At 39.4% G+C, this 21,210-nt stretch overlaps 2 protein-coding genes across 2 annotated transcripts; one reads left to right on the top strand and one right to left on the bottom strand.

Moving 5' to 3' along the window:
• Nucleotides 1-904: 904 nt before the first annotated feature.
• On the bottom strand, nucleotides 905-12,012 carry LOC310951207 (coiled-coil domain-containing protein 81-like; the record flags this gene model as incomplete). The annotated part of the gene is made up of 16 exons (XM_083919328.1): nucleotides 905-1,043; nucleotides 1,513-1,638; nucleotides 2,207-2,316; nucleotides 2,900-3,010; nucleotides 3,885-3,963; nucleotides 4,056-4,225; nucleotides 5,240-5,338; nucleotides 6,827-6,973; nucleotides 7,406-7,499; nucleotides 8,273-8,384; nucleotides 10,619-10,790; nucleotides 10,890-10,964; nucleotides 11,068-11,252; nucleotides 11,482-11,635; nucleotides 11,749-11,810; nucleotides 11,937-12,012. The coding sequence occupies 16 exons, from the start codon at nucleotides 12,010-12,012 to the stop codon at nucleotides 905-907; spliced, it is 1,911 nt and encodes a 636-aa protein (XP_083775454.1).
• Nucleotides 12,013-12,133: 121 nt separating this feature from the next.
• Nucleotides 12,134-20,905, top strand: LOC310951947 (interleukin-18 receptor 1-like; the record flags this gene model as incomplete). Its single annotated transcript, XM_083920433.1, has 9 exons — nucleotides 12,134-12,218; nucleotides 17,108-17,360; nucleotides 18,507-18,693; nucleotides 18,848-18,992; nucleotides 19,407-19,530; nucleotides 19,639-19,784; nucleotides 20,028-20,174; nucleotides 20,300-20,452; nucleotides 20,544-20,905. 9 exons carry the CDS (start codon nucleotides 12,134-12,136, stop codon nucleotides 20,903-20,905), a joined length of 1,602 nt encoding a protein of 533 aa, XP_083776559.1.
• Nucleotides 20,906-21,210: the final 305 nt, after the last annotated feature.

Here is a 21,210-nt window from a genome sequence, read left to right as displayed (position 1 = left end):
GTTGCATGGTGTTGCAAGGGTTTTAATATGTGGCTGCAGTGTTTATTTCTATGGTGTTTCAGGAGATTGCTGCGGGGCTTTATGATTGATAAGGTGTATTTGCAGGTTGTTATGGTGGTTTTATTCTACGCAGTTGTAAGGAATATTGTTTCTGGATTGGATGGAAAATGAGTTGACATCTGCTAATATTAACCCTGTTAAACAACAAAAGATTAAACAGTTGCTACCCACTAACTTTCCAGAATTGTAAAAACACTGTTTGTGAATATTTTTGTCTGATGAACCCTTAAATGTATAAATTACATGTGTTGTCTCACTGATACCTCAAACAACACAGCCCAACATGTGCAGCCTCCTGTGCTGTTTTAATGCTAATGTCTGTCTGAATCCCTGCTAACATCACAGTTGTCAGCTGAGTCTGGATTCTCATGTTATTTCCTGGTTAAAAGTTTATTTGAAGAGCATGAAATCCACCACAACAATCATGATTTGATAATTGTCAAAAATAGCTGCTGATCTTTTTACCTTGTAAGACTAAGAAAAGAAGAAATCATTTTATTGACTGAATATGTTATTTGTGATTACAGTAACATGCAATCTTGGGACAAATAAATACCCAAGACAACCATATTCTAGGAAAAATAAAAGTACAGCATACATGGACTCTATTACAACTAACAAAAAAGAAAATAAGCTAGAATAGATCTCACATTACAACAGAGGATAGTGCATGCAAAACAAAACATTCAAGTATCAGTAGCTTCTCATGTGCTTATTACTTTAATAATTTAATTTAATTTGAACTTATTTTAATCTTTAGTGACGGTCACATGATGAGATACAATGGTTTAGGTCTTGTTTAGGCTATGAGGTAATAATGTTCTGCTGTAGGCTACACTGTTCATCAGATCATGAACTGTGACCCAGAGAGGTAACGAGAGTCTTGCCAGATGTTGGTTTCTCCACAGTTGGTGGTCCTCCTCTTACACTGGCAGCAGCGCCTGTACTGTGCAAGCTTATCTACCAGGAGCCGACCAGCAGACCTGACAGCAGGGACACAGAATAAAGCAAGGTAAGACGAATGAATGACCAGGAAAACGTGTCCCCCACCATGATGTATATTTTAGGTCAGTCAGTAACAAGGTACAGTACATCACAATTAGATGAGTGTGGGCCAAAAATGTGTACAGTATATTATAGTCTTTCAAAGTTTGACATTTGTACCTTTAATCATGCCACTTTAAATTCTTGTATGGTAGATAACTTGTCGAAATGCTGTCTTGGATAGGGGTGTCACGATTCAACTTGACGTTCGATTTTAAGGTCATTTTTTTTCAGCACCGATGGTTATGCCACATTAAGAGTAAGAGAGAGTGTTTACGAGGTGCACCTGAATGCACCATGACATTAGGAACATTGCCCAAAGGATGCAATCAGGCTAATAAGTACCACATTGTTGAGTGTGTGTTTGATTGTTGAACGTTAGTGTTAGATCACCCCACATCCACACACCTCAGGAAGCGCCTCTCCTCTTCCTCTCGTTGATGCTTGAGCTTCGCACTGCGAAACCACTCGTCCTCTAGTGACTTACTGACATCCTGCTTCTTCTCAAAGCGATTAATGCGGTCCACTATTAACCTGCACAGGAAACATACCAGAGAGAGACAAACAACATAATTTCCACAGACATAAAAATGTTTTGGACTAAGCGGGCGTTCAGACTAGATCAGACAGTAGGCTGCAGCAGTGGGAGCCGCAAGGGGGGGCTAAAAAACCAACAGCAGCAGGCTGAGGTGAAAAGTTAAGACAGGCTCAACTTTTGGAGAACACAAACTGATGTCACTGCAGTGGCTAATGCGATCATACTTGTCACAGTCCATTTTGAGACGTTGTGGGAGTCCCGTACAGTTGCAACAAGCTCCGGCACAGTTACTTCTCTCTTTCTCCGTGAAATGAAGCTGCCTTCAAGTGCGGTTGTAATACGAGATCATAATAACGATGTGATGGAAAACAAAAGTCTAGTTGGGAAATATAGAGTGTACTTGTGCTACATTAGGGGGTAAAATAACACAACAGGGCGTCACACAAACGGGCTATAGTGACACTTCCACCGGCGGGCAACCCTTCGGCAACTCGCCAGAGCTACCTGAGGCTGATGTGAATGCGGCCTAAGGCTGCTGCTTTCATTCCTGCTTCCTTTACTCACTCCATTTTGTTGTGTTTGAGATCTTCTCTCTCTTTATCCAGAGCTTCTTGACGGTTGTGCAGTTCGTCCTTCTTCCTCTGAGTGGCAGCACTGAAATTTACCTGAAAGAGCTGCCAGTATATAAAATATCATCACATCAGCTTAAATAATATAGTCTTATAATTTAAAAAATGAGAAAAAACAGTAACAGACCTGAGAATATTTGTAGGCCCATAAAACAGCAGTGGAGACCAATAAAGAAGATTAACTAACGTACTGTACTTTAGTACAATTTTGAGGTACTTTTTACGCCACTATATTTATGTAACATCTGTAGTTTGAGTAATTTTGCAGGTTAAGATTTTACATTACATTTACATGTGATCAACAAATAAAACATCATGTATTTTTAAATCTTAAAATTAGTCAGTTAGCTGTAACATTACACTGATGCGTACATGTTAATACATGGTACATGGTAGTTTATCTCTCTCTGGTGTGTTTCCTTTCAATGATATTATTTGCAAAAGCATAATTTATGATGGTTGAACATTATTCTATTACTTTTACATAAGTAAATGGTTTTAGTACCTCTTCCACCTCTGCCAAAAAACTAAAACAATGCAGTGATTTTGAGTTAACGACATCTTAACATCTGCATGAAGCAAGGAATGAAAAGCAAGGTTTATAGCAGTAAAAAGAAACAGAGTGGACCTTCTGAGCCCTCTCTCGGCTCTCTGCGTTGTTGGCTGCTGTCTCACAGCGGTTGAACCCAGATTTATCAGGCTGGCACTCTGGAGGGTTTGTGCACTTCTTATCTCCCACCTAACGGAAAGAACAGATTCATTTCAGTTATAAGGTTGCCATGGAGCAATGCAACTCGGCAGAACCAGTTATTCATATCAACACAACGCAATTCATCTGCGGCTCCCGCTGGTGTACACCTTTTTTTCACATATTCAGAAGTACTCTCCAAGACCTTTAAACACACTTGATTGTGTAAAATCTGCAGACTTCGCCTTTAATAAAAGAATGTAATCTCCGGTTCTTTAACGAAGAAAATGGTAGGATTTTTTTTTAGAAAACATATTTCTTAGTTGGAAAAGGATTATATCTGTTAAAAATCTGGATATAAGTTAGGTGAGAGTTTAATGACATGATGAGACTGACATTTTCTTATAGTGCAAGAAACAAATTAACCAGATCCAGTTTAACATGTTTTAATGTTAAAGTGTTTTTTCTGGGAAGCCTGCGTGCATCAGTGCCTTTGACTGGCAGGATGGGCGGCAGCTTTACTCTGCTGCCTTCCTTTGACCTACAACCTTCCTCAGCTTGAACAACACAACAGCACAGTTAGACATCCACAATCACATGTTGCAGCTGAGATTCTTCAGGAAATAGACAGGATACAAAAAAAAAAAGTATTTCTGTATAAGGTAACACCAGAGTTATGATGAATAAAACATTATAATGAAAACTAATGACCATGTGTTCTCCATAACTGGCTGCAAATGTTAGTAAAACATGTTAAAATGCAAGAACATTTATAACCTGATGCTCATTTCATGAACTCAACACATTTCTGTCTCTACTTAATTACTTGTGCTGCATTGTTATTATTTCATAATAAGAAATCTGAAGATTCTTTGCAAAAACAACATCTTTTGTAACAATTTTAATGTGAGAAGTATTTTCTTGCCTGAGTGTCCAGAGCCCTCTTGTACTGCGTAGTTCTCTTGTGTTTCTGCTGGAGCTGCTGAGCCTTCTGCAATGCTATCCTAAAAACACATTCACATAATACGCAACAGGTGACACACTAGTTATCACAAAAGATGATCATTTAAAAAGCCTGAGCTGCTTACAGACTCACTCTTGGACCAGCTGGACCTGGTCTAGACGCTCCATGAGGAGACGGTTCTGCTGGTCTCGGGTCTCGTGTTGCCGCCAGGTCTCTATCTGGCTCTGAAGCTCGTTCATGTAACAATTCTGCTGGATCCTCCTGGCGGGAGTCAGGGGCCGAGCCGGGAAGACGAATGAAGTCTAAACACAAGCATCCCAGATGAGTTTGTGACATCAGTCGGATTTCATGCTTTTCAAGTTATAATCCTTGAGATTTTTATGAATTCAATATATTTACATTCAGTAATGACCTCTGTATAGTTTTCATTGTTGGTGGCGGTATCACATATCCTGACATAACCAAACTAATGGCAAATGCATACAGTATAAGTCGGGGCCGTCTCAGTTCGTTTTTCGATTTCATAGAGGTTCAGACGGTGCAGAGCAAAAGGCTTCTGGACACAATATGGATATGACCTACAACTAGTGATGTCCAAATGAAGCTTCATGAACCATTAGTTGTATTTATTGATGCCACTAGATGAAGCTCTTGGTTTAAAGAAAAAGGCTCAATTCAGTGTGCTTTCAACTATTTGTTAAACAGAGAGCACCATCTAGTAGACTCAAACATCAAAGAAATGGTTCCTGAAGCTTCATTTGGACATCACTAACTACAACCAATCACAGCAACGAAACAGCGGTACTTGGTCACTGGAAAACAATGGCAGCCGGGTCACAAACCTTCACAAATTGCAGCTAAACTGTACACTAAAAGGTCTGAAAACACTGTTTGTGAGAATTAGTCAATACAGTAACAGAATATCAAGGCATGTTTGATCAGTGCTGCCTAGTTTGACAGTTTGATCTGAGTTTCGTGAGCCTGGAAAACTGCCCTGAACGGCCCAGCAGACTGGATGGTGACAGTAATCGTCTTGGACCCGCCCCTACATTAAATAAACAGTTGTGATTGGTCCTTAAAATGTCAAGCTGATGGAAAATCTGTCTGTAAATGTATCTCAATGATCCTCACTGTTTACTGTTAACACTCTCTCAGTTGTATTAAGTCACTGCTCATGCAAACCAAACATCCTGTTGCTGCTTAATGAGAAGCACTCAACCGACCAAACGAGACGAGACAAAATGACTTTATTTGGCTGCAAACAGATGTTGTTCTTCTTACAAACTAACTGGACTTTAATGTCACGTTGTACTCACAGGGAAGAGAGGACAGTAAGTCTTCTCTTTCTTCTCTGACATTTGCAGGTTGAATGCAGCAACCTGCTTTGCATGCTCACGTTGCTCATTCAGCTTCTCCTGCCAGATGAACACACACAAACAAAACAAGAAGACATTGAAGGCATGACATATACTCACCAGGGTGAAAAAAATGGGGCAGTTTTATTGAACCTTGAAATAATACTGGCAAAAACAACACGTAAAGCACTTGAAGTTGTTTCATTTTAATATCCCACATTACCCACACTTCTTTCCAAGTGCTGTAAAGAGAATGGAGCTGTTTTCTCAGCTCTCTGGCCCCAACCAGTCTGGAACCACCCTTAACTCCTCGGTTGTTGGGATCTTTTTTTTTTTTTTATGTATTGTTAGTGGTTTTTATTGCTGCTGTTACTTTCTCTTGACATAATGGTTTGCCTTTAATCTAACTTCTGCCTCTGATCATGAAACCATCAGTTTCTACATCCTCAGTGTGTGTTTGGTGTTTTCAGATCCCTTTTTTTCTTGACCAAAAAAAATCTCCCAGGCGCTCACAAATGTCAATGACAGTGGGAATGTCAATGTTGTTACGTCCGTTGGTACAGTCAGTCTGTGGGTCCGGACTTCAACAATTCAACTACTATGACTATAGCCTATAAAATGGGTTGGATCGCTACTGGGTTCAATCATGTTCCCTCCAGGATCAGTTGTAATAACTTCAGTGATTCCCTGACTTTTCATGTCAATTATCCAATACTTTGGTTTGTGAATAAACACACATTTTCATATGAACAAGTAGATAAAGCTTGTCAGAATGGTTATGCAGTCACTGGACCGATCAGTTACCTCTTCATGTCATTAGCAACATGGCTACCGCTAGCAGCTTGAACAAACAAAACACAGTCATAGCAGTTCTCATCACTCTCCCTCTTTCTTCATCCACAAGGCTCTTTGTTTCCACAGTTACTCCGATTGTTCCACCATCCGCCATAAACGCTGCTGTTGCCTGACGATAGCTTCTGTAAGCCGTTTTGTTGAGTTGTACGTAAGCTGTTTTGTTGTGAAATGCTTTCTGTTAAGCAGTGATGCGGTCTATTGTCAAAGGTAAGAAGGAAGTTGCAAAGTTGTGAAGCACTGCTGTTGAAGATGTCGAAGGCAAAATAGTTTCCGTCTATTCACACTACAAAGTCTCCGTGTTATTATTTTATAACCTTCTTAAGTAAAGGCACAACTTAAGCACTTTCCTCATCTTTTGTGCCGTAAACCATTTGTGAGTACAAACAAGCCAGTGTTTTTCATCTAATACCAGAATGATAAGCTGCTGCAGCCAGACCATACTCCGGTGTTGAGACTCTGCTGTAGAGGTAGATCTGTCTATGCGAGACTAGACTGCAGTATGATCCCCGGCTCCTCCGGCCGCGTGTCAAAGTGTCCTTGGGCAAGACTCTGAACCCAAATTGCTCCCCGTAGTCTGTGTAAAAGTGTCTTGACTGGACAGAAGACTAGAATGGCGCTATACAAGTATATGTCCATTTCCCATTTACACACACACACACACACACACACACACACACACACACACACACACACCTGTTCTTCGTCCATGTACTGCTTGTCTCGCTGCTGTTCTTTAAGCAGTAAGAGTTTCTCCTGAGCTTTCTCCTCTGCCTGCTGCTGCTCCCTCAGGTAGACTGGTACATTTCTTTGGGCCCGCTGCATACACAGGTAACACAGCTCCTGTGTTGACAAGACCATCATTACAATTATACACTGTAATTAATTAGTAATTTAAACATATATATTCCTTACAGGCTTTTGAATACACATCATTTGTAGATTATACTTTTTTGTGCTTTATATTATATTCAGAAGATTTAGGAATATCCTTTCCGCTCCCTTGACAGAAATCTGAACGCAATAAAGTTTTACATCTGGCATTATACGGTCATGCTCTGTACAGTAATCTTATTGGTCTCGGTGGGCTGGAGTCTGTTGGAGCACACGCTCTGGCCGTTGCGGATATGTGGGATACACCCAGGGCAGTAAAACCATAAAACCTGATTCAATATAAATAACATCTAATGTCAGTTAACTTCCTCACTGTAAAAGCCAGGTTAGATCTACACTTACACACCTACAGTACACAGGTACATGAACACACACTCTCACCTGTCCAGCACGGGTGTGGCCGGAGCAGTTGACCTCAACACGAGGTTCCTCCAGTTTGGGAGTGACCTCTGGTGGTGTGATGGAGGTGGTGGGTCTGGAAGAGGAGACAAAACCCCTAATCACAGTAAAGTCTGATTTCCTTGTGCATGAGAAACTCTTCATGGATTATTAGATTGGTGTGGACGTGTCTGCGTGAACATATAACTTTGCACGTTATTTATCAGATCCTTCCTGGGTTGTATTACTGAACAAGAAAAATAGATTTACTGAATAAATTAACCTGTTATACAGTGTTTCATTTATACCAAAGGACTAGTATAGTTGATTTATTTATTTAAGTTTAAGAAATAACTCTTGTGAACAGCTGTTGTATTTGTATAAAAGTTCACATTGTGCCTTTTTGCATCATGGACGTGTGTGTGTGTGAGGTGTGGAGGGGGCTCTAACTGAGGATAATATAGTGACACTGAAAATCAGCATCAACGCTTGATGATGATTAATCATTTTAAATTCTAGAGAGGACCTTCCCTCTTATGATAACACGCTGTCTTGTTATCGATTCATTCATTTTTATTATTTCGAATTTTACCATGACAATTTCCCAAGATTTTGTGTGCATGTGTGTGTGTGTGTGTGTGTGTGTGCTGACAGTGCAGGGAGGTAATGACGGAAGAGGAATCTGTTGTGCATCATTGATGGAGCTGGAAGCTGCCCGGGGGCAGTAACAATATAAGACCACCTCTGAGCTCTCAGCTCTCACCTACTCGTCTACCTGCAAACAACAGCTCTGTGCGCTGCAATCTGAACCTCTCCATAGAGTGTGTGCTTGTCTGTCTGTGTGTTTTTGTGTCTTTGTGTGTGTTGTACTTGTCCGTGGCCTCCATGGGGGGTTTTGGATTCAGTTCTTCAGACAGGCTGACAGCTTTCATCTTGGCAGGCTGCAGTGGCTGATGGGATTTAGATTCCCTCTGTTGGGGAACTTCTGTGGGGACACACAACACTCTGAGTAAGTTCACTGTTCCTAAACATAACTGTATCGTTCTTCATATGGCAGCTCCACATCTATCATTATTGATTTCGTCATACTCAACGTCTGTCTTTCTTTTCTTTATCTCAACCTCTCTTCCACCCTATCAACTCTGTTTTTGACTGAGATGGATTTCAAGAGCCACTTCCAAGTTGGTTAAAGGCCAAGACTCATTAAGCTCTAACATATCGCTTCTCCAGTCTTTTATAATAAGCTGTTTATTAGAGCTGTTCATTCTTAAACTTTGCCAATCGTATACTAAAATTGAAAGTAAAGGTTTGTGCTCCCCCTCAATGATTCAAATCAACAATTTGATGTAGCAGAATTTTCTCCAATTAAACTAAAAAAAAACCTGAAATAACAGGTTTTGGAGCCAAGAAAGAACGATCAGAAGTCAGCACCCAGCTTCAAACAGTAATGCTAAAAACCACAAACCGAGCCAGAAACTTAGGTGTAGTCATGGACTCTGACCTGAACTTTAACAGCCACATTAAAACAGTTACAAAGTCAGCCTATTATCACCTAAATAATATATTAAGGATTAAAGGACTTATTCGTCAGCATGATTTGGAAAACTTGTCCATGCCTTTATCTTCAGCAGGCTCGACTACTGTAACAGTGTCTTGTTGTGGGAATTTTGGATATTTGTAATTCATAATCATAGTTTTGTCAGGTCAGACACAGTTCTGTGTCTCCTCTGTCTCACCTTTTTAATGGATAATGCAAATAACTAACTCATGATGATATATTGGCATATTTGTGCATCTGTACCCTGTATTAGAGACCTTGTGATGAAGGAGGTTCAGAATGTTCAGAATTGTAATGTCTAAGGCATGTTTTTGTTTGGTCTAAAGACGTCACCCAACCAAGGCTATTCGCGTCCTGTCCCTCTCCCTAAAAGACTGTGCGAGATTTGGCACATCATCCTTCCTACTAGACTCTAGCTTTGTAAGGATGTAGGGGTGAACGTATTTTTGTCTGCAGAGGAAAATGCTTTGGCAAAATAAACCACGAGAAAAAACTGATCCTGTTTGTTGATTTTTGTTGAAGAATCCATTTCCACAACAGTCTTTACAGGTCTCCCTAAAAAGTTGATCAGACAGCTGCAGTTAATCCAGAACACTGCTGCTCGAGTCCTCACTAAGACCAAAAAAGTAGATCATATAACTCCAGTCCTCAGCTCTTTACACTGGCTTCTTGTCTGTCAAAGAACTGATTTCAGTATACTTCTGTCGGTTTACAAAGCACTGAATGGTTTAGGACCAAAATACATTTCAGATCTTCTGCTCAGCTACGAACCATCCAGACCTCTCAGATCCTCTGGGACAGGTCTGCTCTGTGTCTCCAGAGTCAGGACTAAACATGGAGAGGCAGCGTTCAGTTTTTATGCTCCACATATCAGGAACAAACTCCCAGAAAACTGCAGGTCTGCTGCAACTCTTAGTGCTTTGAAATCAAGACTGAAGACTTTTCTGTTTGCCGCTGCTTTTCAGCAAACAGAATAATTTATTAAACTGCCTGTAATGCACTGTAACTGCCATTACATGTCTTTAAAATTATCTTTTACTTATCTTACTCAAATGTCATTTTATATGTTTTCCAACACTTTTCTTAAAATTTTAATAATTTTACTTGTACAGTGTTTTTAAATGTCATTATAAACGCGTTTCTTTCCGATGCTTTTGTGTTTTATGTAAAGCACTTTGAATAACCTTGTTGTTGAATTGTGCTATACAAACAAACTTGCACTTGCCTTGCATTTACAGTTTGTCAATTTGGGGAACACCTATTGGGGCAGCAGCAAAAAATCAATATAATTTTACCTCGCAGAACACAAGAGTTGCTGGTCTACATCTGCCTCGATCTGTTAGTTTTGTTCGTTCCCAACCCTTTAAAATACTAAAGCCACACAATAACAAAAAACTCACCCATACACTTATACTGATGTTAAATTTTAGGTGGCTAAAAGACGTTTAGCTGCTGCCGCATACATTACTTACATTACTCCTACTTTATTCTCTAAACTGGAGCTGTGCAGACTGCCATCTACTGTAGGCAATACACAGAGTATAGATATATACCTCATTTAACCCCACTTCAAAAATTCAGATCTATCCCTTTAATTAAGATTCATTAAAGTGCTATTAAACCCCAAATTGCCAGCCTTGTGCAAAAAGCTCTTTCACCTCCTGCATTCCTCCGGTCTGGAGCTGGTGACAAGCACCATACGTCTTTGTCACCAGCTTTGTTGTCTGGCTGAGGAGAGCAGACAGTTGGCAGGGTGACGGGGTTGGCAGTCTGTGGCCTCTGAAGCCTGGACTGGCCCCCAGAAAGTAAAGAGACACTGCTTCCAGGTCTCTGCAGGGAGAAAAGTACAGATGATCTGTATAAATACGTATACTGTACGCTCATTATATACTGTCACATGCAAACACACGTGCACTTCTTTATACTCACATTGCTAAAGGCTAACAGCAGCTGACCAGTTCCATCCATGGCATTAATAAAATCTCTGTTGAACTTCATCCGCACCTTTGAATAACATCAGATGAGATTAGATTTAACAGAGAACCACGTGGTCGTAGTCCACAGCTAAAAATCAAAAAATGAAATACAGTATCAGCGGGTGAGCCACCTTGTTGTTCTTGAAGGACAAAACTCCAATTCCCTGGAAGGTGAGAAATGCGTTTTGTCCAGACGCCCAAGCTCTGAAGAGAAGAAGAAGAGTTTCTCTAATGCAGCCCTCCACTATGTCTCGACTGAAAGGAGTCTCTTGTGACACAGCTGCAAAGTTCAGCTGCACCACTGGTAGGTGTGTTGCTAAAAGAAACAAACACAACAATCCTTGTTATAATATTATTAATATAAGAATTATTGAATGAGTTTAATGTTTTTACCTAAAGTCCCTAAAACCCTAAAGCAACCAACCTTTCAGCTACCATCAGAATCTGACTCAAATATTTATTTCTTTTTCCGATCTGTGTGTATTTTATCTATTTGGTTGCACCACATTTTCACATGTGGTGCAACAAATCCTTAAAGTGCTCACCTGCTGCTAGTGGCCTGACTTGCTTTAAACCCAGGGACTGGACTAGTTTCCCAGCCAGGAGGAAGATGGGTCTTTGGATCACTGTGAACTTGTTTCCTATGTCCAACTTCTGCTGAGAGAAGGTGAAGGTCCCCAGTCCTGCCAGGTGGACCCCCTGTTTCAATCAATCAATCAATCAATCAATCAATCAATCAATCAATCAATCAATCAATCAATCAATCAATCAATCAATCAATCAGATGGATAGAGATACAGTAGATGGCTAACCTTCTGTAAGGTCATCTGACGTTCAATGTAGGCGGATACATCAGCCCAAATACAGCTGATATCTGAAAACAAACATGACATGGAGACGCATGCGCAATTTATTAGCGGTGTTTACAGACTGAATCAACAGTTTACACATTCACGGGTTTGTTTTTGTAAAAGAAAAGACGGAAAAGTTTTTGTCCGACCGTTTTCAGAGAGCTTGAAGAGAGTAGGTGAAGTCCGTCTGTCCGCTTCTGACACCAGCCGCAGTACGTCAGTCATCTCCGTCTGAGAAGGATGAAAGCTTTTAAAAACGTTTCTTTACTGATGTCCTCTGGTCGTCTCTCCCTACCTGGCTGCAACCTGCCACACGAGCACCTGAGAGCTGCGGTTGCCCGTAGCAATGCACTCCCGCACCAGTCTGGGTTTCCTGTGCAGCGCACTAATGCGTCTGTCACTGCGGCTGACACGAAACTACAACAAGGAAGGTTTGGGTTTCACCTTGTAGTTGTCATCATTATGTCGGACACCTGAAAGCTACTTGGAAACCAGAATGCGTCGTAGGCCTATTTTGGACGCACTGGACACACACACACACACATGTATTTATTTCAGCAGTACTGTTCTTTGTTATAGGCTAAACATTAAAAGAAACATATGTATATTAAAAAAAAAGCCTCATACTGATAAAACCCATGCAGATTTAATTGGAATACCTCCACTACCGCTGTCACTCTATCTATTGTTGACAAATAAGTAAGTTAAAGGTCCCATATCATGGTCATTTTTAGGTTCATGGTTGCATTTGGGGTTTCTACTAGAACAAAACTACGTGTTTTAATGTTAAAAAAAACCCATTATTTTTCTTATACTGTCTGTGTGAGTATAGCTGTGTTCACTCTGTCTAAAACGTTCCGTTTTAGCGCCTGTCTCTTTAAAATTAGGCTACATAGCACACATAACAACAGCCTCCTTTAAAAAAAAGTATAAACAAGTGAAAAATGAGTACAGTGCCTGTTCAGAGCTGCTAGCAGTGTTGTCACATAACCCCCAGATGGATTGATTTACATAATTTGCATTTGTTCTGCATATCCATCTGGGAACTCACGGTTGGAGGCGGAAATACTGGTTGCTGATTGGATAAATGATCTGTCCATCACCACCTATGTTTGTGATAGACTTACCCAATCAACCTATCAGATCAACGAAGCATATGACGTACTAACAGAGCGTCGAGGCAAAGTAAACAACAGGTCGGTAAAGGAAATTTGCCGTTTGTGAATTTACGGATAAAAGGCACAATATCAGGCGCCTGGTCCATATTCCAACAGAAGGATCAAAGAGGAAAAAGTTTTAGCGAGCGGCTTGCTCTAAAACGGTCTGCACACAGTAATGCGCTCATCTCATCCGCAGAAGCCGCCATGTTGTTTACACTGTCGCTTCTCGTTGCGTCACACTGCCTCAAAACCAACGCTGATTGGTTCTGTCGCTTCGGCAACCTGCTCCAAATTTTCTCTGCCGCAGGTTACCAGACTGATCTGATCTAAAATAAAACTCCACAATTTGTAAGAGAAGTGAAAAAAAATATTTGGACATGATTCAAAATGAGAGAAAACTGGTCAAGACGCAAATGGGTGGGGCTTACGTAGCTAGATGGAAAGATGGTTTAAAAGTTACGGGCGAAAAAATGTAAAGTCCTTTGCTATAGCGCCACCATCTGGCCAAATTGCACCAACACAGCACTGCTTTGGGTCTCCAACAATACACCTGCCAAGTGTGAAGTAGAGTGAATGAACGGTTCTCGAGATATGTGCAGGACAGACAGACTTCCCTTGCTTTATGTGGATCTGGGACGGCGTTGAGCATCTTAAGCAGCCGCCAATCATCAAGACCTCTCAAATGAAGATAGCTAAATTGCTAAATTGACTTGGTTGTTTGTAATTCAAGGCACCACGAAATATTGCTACTTATATTTGTATTTTTTCAATGTTAATTTCTGCTAGGGTATTTCTTTTGTTTTCGGTGTCTTTAATGTGTGCCTGTGTCTTTAATAAATAATCTTGTCATTATTACTATTATTATTAATAAAGACTTGTGTTATTTATTTATATATTTATATTATAATTATCTTTTATAAACACATAAAGTCATAGGTTATGTCTGCTTTAAATAACCTAGAAATCATTAGTATTTATGTGGCTGTTTGAACTGTGTTTATATTATTGACTCCAAGAGGGTTTTTTTCAGGGTGTGTTTATGTTCTAGCTCCGCTTTCAGTTTCAGTTATCGCCCACCAGTAGGCTTGAGCTGGTTTGAAGCAGATAAGTAAAAGTTCAAGTCATGTGAACTTCTACAGAACTGAGCCTGCTGCTTATAAAGACTGAGATGTTACTGAGAGGGCAGAGTCTTCTGGATGCTTCATGCAAAGTGTTGTCATCGTGATGGCAAAAATACTTCTGATTCTCCTCCTCAGCTTATTGACAGGTAAGAGAATGAGCGCTTCATCGTCACAGTATGTCATTAGACGTGTTGAATGTGTAAATCTGTTAGTTATAACAGGTGAATTCAGACTGTTAATATTCAACATTTAAAGTGGAGATAATCATCATTTAATCTAGTTTCATTAGGTGTTATTAAATGTAAAGTCCTACATGAATGCACTTATAATAAATAGTTAGTTGTTGTAAGTAACTTATCGTTTACTGCAGTGCTGATTTTAAACTATACTTATACGTCACTTACCATTTGAGTATTTCCATTTTATGTTCCTTTAACTTGAACTGTACTACAATTCCAAGGGAAATATTATCATTTTACTGAAGTACATGTACCCTATTTGCAAGATGTAGTTACTAGTTGCCAGTATTTGCTAAGTATTTTACACAAAAACATACCTCTCTGTTCAGGCCACTTGTCATGTGGCAGATATCTATGACTTGTTAGTATTTCCACCAAAGGGTCATGACCAGTCATGACTGTTAAAAATAACCCAGACAGCTAAAATGATCTAATAACAAAAAGTGCCCTGAAATAATCTCGATTTATTTATCAGGACTTCCTACCCTCATTAATCATCTCACGACCTCTCAGATGTATCCTGTGAACCTTTGGAGGGGCCTTGAACAGTAAACTGTACTGTAGACTGAGAAACACTGGACTAAACAATTTTTTTTAAAACTAGTTCTACCTCGAGAAACTCCAACAGTACATCACATTAATAGTGACAATAATATAGCATTGACTGGGGCTGATTTTCAGCATTATGAGTCCTTTATCATTTGATCATTTGCTGTTAATACTTCAGTAAATCGAGGGCAGTAGGAGTTTTAACATACATAATCGGGTATTTTTAAATTTTTGGATTGGTATAGTTTTGCCAGGGTATTGAAAGGTCTCGAAAAGCACCAAATTCAGGTCTTGAATTGCATTTACAAAGGTAATTATTATTTTTCATAGATAATGACATCAATTAAACTTTTTTTGTGGCGGTGGGTTTTTTTCAGTCAGTGCCATCAAATCTGTAGCCAACACTGTGACGGCTGCTAACAAAAGTTTATCGTCTCACAACGGTTAATTCACTTAATGTGATTAACTTAACTTACACCAAGCCTGTGAATGTTCTCATTCGTCCAGGTCATCGTTATCCTCAAAGCAATTTCAGTCAAAAGCAACTGGAGTGGTTATTTGTCTAGGAAGACGTTTCACCTCTCATCCAAGAGGCTTCATCAGTTCTTGTTAACTTACACCCCTTATCTGTGTCCACATTGTGTTAATTGAGTTTTATATTACTAGGAACTATTGTTCTTTAGAGCTGGGAAATACTGACAAAAATGTGATATAAATCTTGATTTAATGAATAAATATTTGTTAGCCTTTTTTTCCCTACTGGTTTTATTGTGAAACGATTAATGGACACTACATCCATTTCACCACTGTTAATTGTAATAATAATGTCAATTTTGTGTTACAGATACATGGCTCTATAATAAAATAGCATGCATTAAATCATCTTTAGGAACATATCTTGAGTTTCCAAATATTTTCAGAGGTCATCAACGATTTTAAAATTCAGACTAATACACATGATCAGCAATCCATCATTGCAAAATGCTTTGGTTATGAAACATGCTAAATAGCATGAACCAAGCCTTACTCAGTTGACCAAGCTGACTAACTTCCCTAGAGGGAATCACAAGACTAACTTAGGTATCAATCTAGAAACTGGGATGAGGTCGGACTCATAGGTCATAATACGTTTGTCATCCAAACACAAGAGGAACAAACACTTTTGTCTGTGTGTGGACTACGGTGGTTTGTACGCTACTTCTGTCATTGTGGCTGAAACGTGAATCAATGGTGGTTAGAATAATCACATTTACCGTGACTCAACATTAAAGGAATAGTTTGACATGTTCAGGATTGATACCACTTTCATATCTGTGTACGATAAATATAAAGCTACAGTAAGGACATAGTTAGCTTTGTCCAAAGGTAACAAAACCAGCACCTTTAAATCTCCCAAATTAACACATTTCTTTATATCCAATTGTCTAAATCTGTACAAAGTGTCAAAATTACAATTGGGAGTTTTTCAGGAAGTTATTTGCAGGACTACTCCCTAGCTAAGTGCAGTGACTTCTTAGAGTTTCTCTTGGTTGCCTGGCAACATCCCAGTGACAACAAGATTTCAGGACCAAGAATTCATCTTGAACGAAATCCCTGTTTTTCCCCCTTTTTCCAGTCTTGGTGCTAATTAAGCTAAGCTAACCATCTTTAGCTTCATATTCTCCGTACAGACGTGAGATTGGTGTCAGTCTCCATCCAGCAAATGTGCAACTATTCCTTTTAGTAACATCTTATACAGCTTTGGTTAGATGCTAAGGTCTGTGGTTGACACACGTTTATTAGATTTTAAAGTTTTGTTCTATGAGATTAAATATGTTTTGTAAATTTTGAACCTTGAATGTGTCTTTTGCTAACAAGTGGCTGGGGTGGTGTAGTTGGTTTTTATTTCTGGTGATTGCTTTTATGCTTCAAAAATCATAAAAGTGATGTTTACTTATGAAAATGATCTTGCTGAACAAACTGTGTCTTAAACATTTGTTCGCCACAGAGCTTATTTTTCTACAATAATCCAAAATACAATGCAAAAATCCGATTGACTTTTTGTCGAGGGAATGCAATGCTAACAACGATGATACAAAAACACGTCATCCCTGCAGCACCTCTATTTTCCATTAACAGATATTTTGATTACAAGACTAACCAGACACATTTCAGCAATCTCTATGAGCATACAGTAATGTATCCACAAACAAGTTCATATTGTAGTTTTACAAAGTATAAATGTAACGAAAAATATGTGACATATTCGCAGGTGTGTGTCCCCGGAGACCCAGCGAGATATATGTCAAGGCCGGTGAGATGGTGGCGCTGTATTGCTCCCCTTTTAGAGGGTTTAACCATGGTGATGCCAAACTGACCTGGACCAGTCACACCACCCAGGAGATGGATCTGACCAACATGTCATCAGCTGAGCAGAGGCAGATGGGCGTGCTGGTTCATGGAAGGAGCCTTGTGATTCTCAGTGTGTCTGTAAACCATCAGGGGAATTACTCATGCTCTCTGGGGTAAAGTCCAAACAAATTGATAAACAGCATTCCTCTACAGTTTATTTTCCCAAAAAACACAAATGACATTGAACAAGACTGTTTAAGTGCCATAGATACTTCAGGCATAAACACATTTTACTCCTAAGGGATTATTTTGGCTATGGCTTAAACTATATGATCACTGATGGATGAGGTTTAACATTTTATTATTTATTTATTATTTTAATTTAACTCTTAATGAACACAAATATGGTTTATATATTTGCTGAATTCAAAAATATTAGATACTTGATCCTAGTTTTGACTTGTTTTGATGATTGTTTTCATATCTAACTTATCTTTGCACTGAACCGTTGCAGGCCATTATGGTAAGCTACTGTATTTATTAAAGAATACACAAGACTAAGAGTCTACAGTAACGCAAAACAGCTCTGAGATGCCAATGTCACAATACTAACAAGATGTTGTTGATGCCAAGCTGATGTGGCTGCTCTCTTACCAGTGAGGGTAGGTGGTTGAGGTTGGGCTTTCACCTTGAATGGTTAGGGTCAGGAAAGCCCATTGGCTAGAGGATGGAATAAATGCTGATCCTGTTTCTGGTACAGATTACTTTTACGTTTTCAGATATTTGGTCATAAACCAAAGGGTTGGACAACTTTGTGGACACCTGAAGGTGGCACATGATGAAAAGTATTGGATTTCAATTCACCCTGAGGGTAATGTGACTGTCTGAACCAAATTCCATCGCAATCCATCAAGAAGTTTCCAATCCCAAAGACATTTCACTCAAAACCACAGGATGAAGAGTCAGAGGATAGCCAAAGTAATTAGGAGGAATCCTGACTCTCTGAGAACCAACCGATATTCCCATCCCGAGAGCAAAAGCGTGGTTAAAATGTTTTTTGTTCCAGTGCGCTATTCTTCCATCCAGCGAGTCTTGGGGTGATTTAGTTCGTTGCAGCACGAAACCTTGTCTGTTGTAATGTGGCGATACAGACCTTGTCAAATTATACCCAAACTATAAGATATCTAGAAATGGCACACTGGCTAAGAGGAAAGTTTGTCATTTAACAGATTCTTAGTGCCATCTCTTCTTTTATATTCATAGTCATTGTGAGTCAAATGTAAAGTGAAACTTTAACCTTTTGTTTTATGACATTACAGGACTACCAGGAGCCAGTCCTGGTTCAGGCTGATAGTGTGCACAACACAGTCCAGAGAGTATGAAAAGATGACACAATACTCTACAACATGTTACACACAAGAGGCCTGCAAATTGTATTGCCCTGATGTCAACGTACCTGCTGTAAACATCCCGAATATTACCACCAACGGCATTATATGGCACAAGGTACGTAAACACAGTAGATTTTGCAGAGCAGAGTGTGAACAAGACTTCATTGTTAATTGAAAATGGCACATACATGGTTTTTCTTTTACATCATTATGTTTTTCCCAAGTCTAATAAAGTTTTTTGATAGAAAATATTCATTTTTATCTTGTAGGAGGGCGAGTCATTGCCAATAGATGGTTACTTCCCAAACGTGGAAGAGAATGACAATGGTGTCTACACCTGTACCAGATCTTACCTTCATTACGGCCAAATATATAACATGACCTTTACAATGGTGCTTGATGTCCAACCAAAGGGTGAGAAAAACATTTTTTAGGGATTGGTTTATCTTCATAGATGTTTTTTCAAGTTACTTTTTTATTGTATGTGATTTTCTGTTTCTATATATTATAATATAATGTTTCTTGGCTCTGCACCAAAATACACCCTAAGCAAATTCCTTGTACATGAAAACCTACTTGGCAATTAACTGGATTCCGGTTCACGTTTGCTTCTTTTGTTGCACAGAAAAATCTGGACAATCAGTGATACTTTCACCAAGCAAAAGTGATGCATTTCATGTAGATTTAGGTGAGTCTCTGTCTTATTGTGTAGATGCACACACACACACACACACACACACACACACACACACACACACACACACACATACACACTTGTTATAGCTTCAATATGAACTAATTGTAAATCTTGTGTAAACTTTTTTCTAGGCTCAACAGTGGTGATTGATTGTAAAGCTGTTGTGTATTCAGACTTTGATGAGGTCTTCTGGGTAAGCGGGAAATCCTTTGTGGAAGCAAACAATAGCTTACCAGTTTTCTACAATTTCACAAGGTAAACATTTTGGTGCAAATGTTATCTGTAATAACGAAGGCACACAAAAGTTTCACAGCTAACAAATGTCTTTCTGGATCTTCCTTCGTCAATTTCTTTCATTTACAGGGAAAATAATGATGGAGAAATAAAGATGACAGCATCGCTAGTCTTCAAAAAAGTGTCAGAGGGGGATCTGTCCAAAAATTACACCTGCACACTGGATTCTGTATCCGGACACTCAAGCTCTGTCACCATCAAGTTGGCCCAAAAAGGTATTTTAAAATAAATGGATAGGCAGAACTTCAACTTTACTACATTTTTTTTATTGCATTTGGTTGTTTGCAGCATTTTTGTGTTCAATTTATAAAACTGAAAATTGATGATCTTGGGGTTCACTGAGTTGCACTTGTACATCTCTAACCCACATGTTCAAAGTAAAGGGGCGTTTAATCTGGAGTCTGTTACTTAAAATGAATTATAATTGTATTACTTAATTGTCTTTTATATCCCTACAGCTTCTTCTTCCTCCTTCTCCCTGGCTCTCACTATTGTGGCCGTGGTGGTAGTGGTGATTGTTGTAACAGTTGTTGTTTATGTGAAGCTCAACATGGACATCTCTCTTTTCCTGAGAGACACTCTTTGTTGCCGTCACAGATCCTCAGGTGGGATTCATGTTGTTTTTTTTTAATAACCTTTGTGTAATAGGTGCATCATTTTCCCAGAAACTGTATGGTAAAAGCAGACAGCCATGTTGTCTCTACCAAAGCTGTTGTTGTTGTTTGCTCAGATGGAAAGAGCTACGATGCCTTTTTGATGTGTTACAAGAGCGACACAGACGCAGCACTACATGAAGATGACAGAAAATGGCTGGAGAGTGTTTTGGAAGAGAGGTTTGGTTACAGCCTCTGTCTTTATGATCGTGACGTCTTACCAGGGAAAGGTACATACTTAAACTATTGCCTACTTTAAAGAAAATGCACCTATAAATCTTAATGAAGCTAATGTGTAACCTGAACTCTGGTTTGTTGCAGCGGTAGCCGAGGCAGTGTTGGACTGTATAGAGCAAAGTCGAACGGTGGTTTTGGTTCCCACCTCTCCAGATCCTGGTCCAGGAACTGGCCTGCTGAGTGCCATTCATGCAGCGCTTGTGGAGCGGCAGACTCGCTTGGTTTTCGTTAAAACTGAGACAACAAAAGTGTCGAGATCTGACTCGTTACCAGAGGCCTTACAGCTTCTCGACGAGGCTGGAGACTGTGTCACCTGGAAGGGCATAAGCTCCAGGCCGCTCTCCTCCTCCTTCTGGAAACAGCTACGTTATTACCTACCTGCCCCGCAGCATTCACCAAGAATAAGGCTTTTACCTCAGACAACCACTCAGAATGATAACTGTTAAAGTATTTAGTCAAAATAAATGTTTATTTTACAGATATATATTTTAAGTCAAGTCATACTACAAGACAGTTGACAGCTTTAATACTATTTCTAAAAGAGAATTCATTAAATAATAATAATAATAATAATAATAATAATAATAATAATGTAGTAATTCATTAGATGTTTAAATATTTTAAAGCTATCACTGGATTCACAGTTAACACTTAAATAGTTTTTGAGGATCTTCCTACTTGTCCTTTACCTTCTTCACCACCATAATTTAATTCTCCCACCGAACAGACCTCATATAGCGTAGTAGTGCCC

The sequence above is a fragment of the Echiichthys vipera genome, assembly GCF_963691815.1.
Source record: "Echiichthys vipera genome assembly, chromosome: 1".
Classification (NCBI taxonomy): domain Eukaryota; kingdom Metazoa; phylum Chordata; class Actinopteri; order Perciformes; family Trachinidae; genus Echiichthys; species Echiichthys vipera.
The sequence above is the reverse complement of the archived record's forward strand: the minus strand, read 5'-3'. Positions and strand labels throughout refer to the sequence as shown.